This window comes from Amblyomma americanum, chromosome 7 (genome assembly GCF_052857255.1).
Source record: "Amblyomma americanum isolate KBUSLIRL-KWMA chromosome 7, ASM5285725v1, whole genome shotgun sequence".
Taxonomy (NCBI): domain Eukaryota; kingdom Metazoa; phylum Arthropoda; class Arachnida; order Ixodida; family Ixodidae; genus Amblyomma; species Amblyomma americanum.
The window spans coordinates 82,511,252-82,513,580 of NC_135503.1; the positions used below are offsets into that span (position 1 = coordinate 82,511,252).

Consider the following 2,329-nt stretch of genomic DNA (forward strand, 5'->3'; position numbering starts at 1 on the left):
GAAGGCCGAGAAGTTTGCGCCGCTGGATACCCACTGGAACCAGCCTTTTCCTTCTGCCGAAACCTTGACTTCGAGGAACCGTAAAGCGAACATCGTGAAAGTAACAGCGAAACTTGAGCCGAACAACACGAACGCGCGGCGCTGCAGTTCCTGCCCTCCAACGGCGTTTTCTCCCGCGATTAACAGGTGGTGTTCGATACGTGGAGTCTCATCTTTGAGCGTTTCCAGCATGCCCATCGTGGTGTACAGCGGAAATTGGTTCTCCTTAGCCTCGCTAAGCATCACCATTCCGGCACTGGCCAAGTCTTTGCTGGCAATATACTAACGTGGTGACTCGTGTGCTACGATGAACGCGTACAGCGTGAGGACCGTTGGTGAGAGGATGAAGCTCTGCATTGTAATCCAGTCATGATGTCTCAGCAGCCGCCCCACAGCAAACCAGCCTTCGGCCGTCAGCATGCCCACGGCCATGGCAGTGTACAGGTGGAGGCTGCGGCGCGTGTGAGTCGAGGCCTCGAAGAGCAGCGTGGAGGAGAGCACCGTGCCCGTCGCGGCGCAGCCCGAGTCGAGGAACCTCGAGAGGATGTAGACGTGGTACGTGGCGCTGAAGCATCCGCCCAGCGTTGCCAGCTGCAGGGCCGCCACCGTCGAGAGGAGCATGGACAGTCGACCGACGCGGTCCACAATGAGTCCGACGAAACTCATGAAGATCAGCGATCCCGCGATGTAGACGGCGTGAGCCAGAGCGAGGAGCGGCCTCCTGTGGCACACCAGATCCCAGCGGCTTACTATGGACCTCCTGTCCTGTTCCGGATCATAGTCCCACTTGGCGCAGTCCAGAATGCGCGTGTCGTTAGAGCAGGAATCATCACTACGCCCTGCGGCTGCTTGCACCGCCGGAGATGATGCGGAAGACGAGATCGTGGCAGTGCATCGCACACATGGATACCGTAGCAAGAGGGAAGAACCAGCGCTGGAATCTGCCGTGGCCGAACATGTCCCGGCTCTCGAAACACTCGCTGGTCACTAGGTTGACCTTGGCCAGCTTCTGTGGGCAGAGCAATGACATCTTTGCGGTCGTTCTTGCTGCATTCTTGTTGTTGCCAGAAATATGATGGCACATACCCATGGTGGGGGATTGGCCAGGGTTTGCTGCAGATTCAAACAGGGAATGTCTAATCCAGGTTTGTCTCAAGCGGCTCATAAATTAAGATGATTTTGAGTGAAAAAGGAAATCACGAGTTTTGAGAGAGCTTGAGGAAATCGGAATGGAAATCGGGAAACAAAGCGGTGCGAGTAGAATAAATAAATTTTGAGAATTGTAACGCTCGTCACGGCGCGAGTTTCCTGGATTCTTGCCTTCTTTTTTCCTTCCAGGACCGGCGCATGACCACGAGACTGTGTCTACCACTACAAGAGTGGTGCTATCCCAACTGTACCTCTAGCTCATGGTTAAGTGCAAATTTAGCCGTCACTGATGTCATGCAGCTGTCGCGTCATTAATATCGAATGTATTGTGGTATATTTTCACAAGGCTAATTTTCCGCCCATATGTTCGGTGAGAAGGAAGCTGTTTAGAAAGGGTTGTTTATGACCACGGTAGGCTATTGCCAACACAAGCCCAATATTCTTGGAAATCACTTTTAATTGTCAGGGAACTGTGAAATATTAAAAGATATAGGTGTGGAAATATTCCGACGAGTAGGAAAATAATTCGTTTTAAACTTTGTCGTCCGCTCGCATCCAGTGCTAAGGCTCTCTCAGAAAACCAATAGGGAACGTTTTAGACGAAAGCGAAAAAGTTGATACCAAAAACTAAAAGCCTGCCGAGGAGAGATCTCTGGATATATTGATTCATATAGTGGAATCTTACGATGTGTGAAAACATTCCGCTCATCAACAACTCCGTGTTCAAAAGTGCGCTTGTTCTAGGTTTCGTCGGGTGGTGAGATCCTAATGCTCAATGAAGCTGTTTTTGAAAATGGAATGAGAGAGGCGGAGGAATTTGATAAGATTAAAATCCAAAAAGAATATACTTAGATCAGAAACTGAACAAAGAACACGGCCTTCGCAATGAAAATGAAAATATTGAAAATTGTTAGAAAGAAGCAATAATTCCGGGCCGTTAGGTTTCGTCATAATCATCATCATCAGCCTGACTACGCCTGTTGCAGCGCAAAGGCCTCTCCCATGTCTCTCCAATTAACCCCGTCCTTTGCCAGCTGCGGCCACCGTGTCCTGGCAGACTTCTTAATCTCAGCCGCCCACCTAACTTTCTGCCGCCCCTGCAACGCTTGCGTTCTCTTGGAATCCACTATGTTACCCTTAA

At 50.4% G+C, this 2,329-nt stretch overlaps 1 protein-coding gene across 1 annotated transcript; it reads right to left on the minus strand.

Annotated features, from left to right (window-relative positions):
* Positions 1–321: 321 nt before the first annotated feature.
* On the minus strand, positions 322–1,129 carry LOC144097877 (organic anion transporter 3-like). Its single transcript, XM_077630487.1, has 2 exons — positions 950–1,129; positions 322–825 (listed from the first exon to the last, which is right to left on the minus strand). The coding sequence occupies exons 1-2, from the start codon at positions 1,127–1,129 to the stop codon at positions 322–324; spliced, it is 684 nt and encodes a 227-aa protein (XP_077486613.1).
* Between the last annotated feature and the right edge of the window lie 1,200 nt (positions 1,130–2,329).

What these genes read in the sequence shown, in the direction of transcription:
- LOC144097877 (XM_077630487.1), bottom strand. Translation starts at nt 1,129, where the DNA reads ATGGGTATGTGCCATCATATTTCTGGCAACAACAAGAATGCAGCAAGA. An exon ending in GGTTCTTCCCTCTTGCTACG is followed by an intron (nt 826 to 949) that starts GTATCCATGTGT and finishes GACTGCGCCAAG; the next exon opens with TGGGACTATGATCCGGAACA.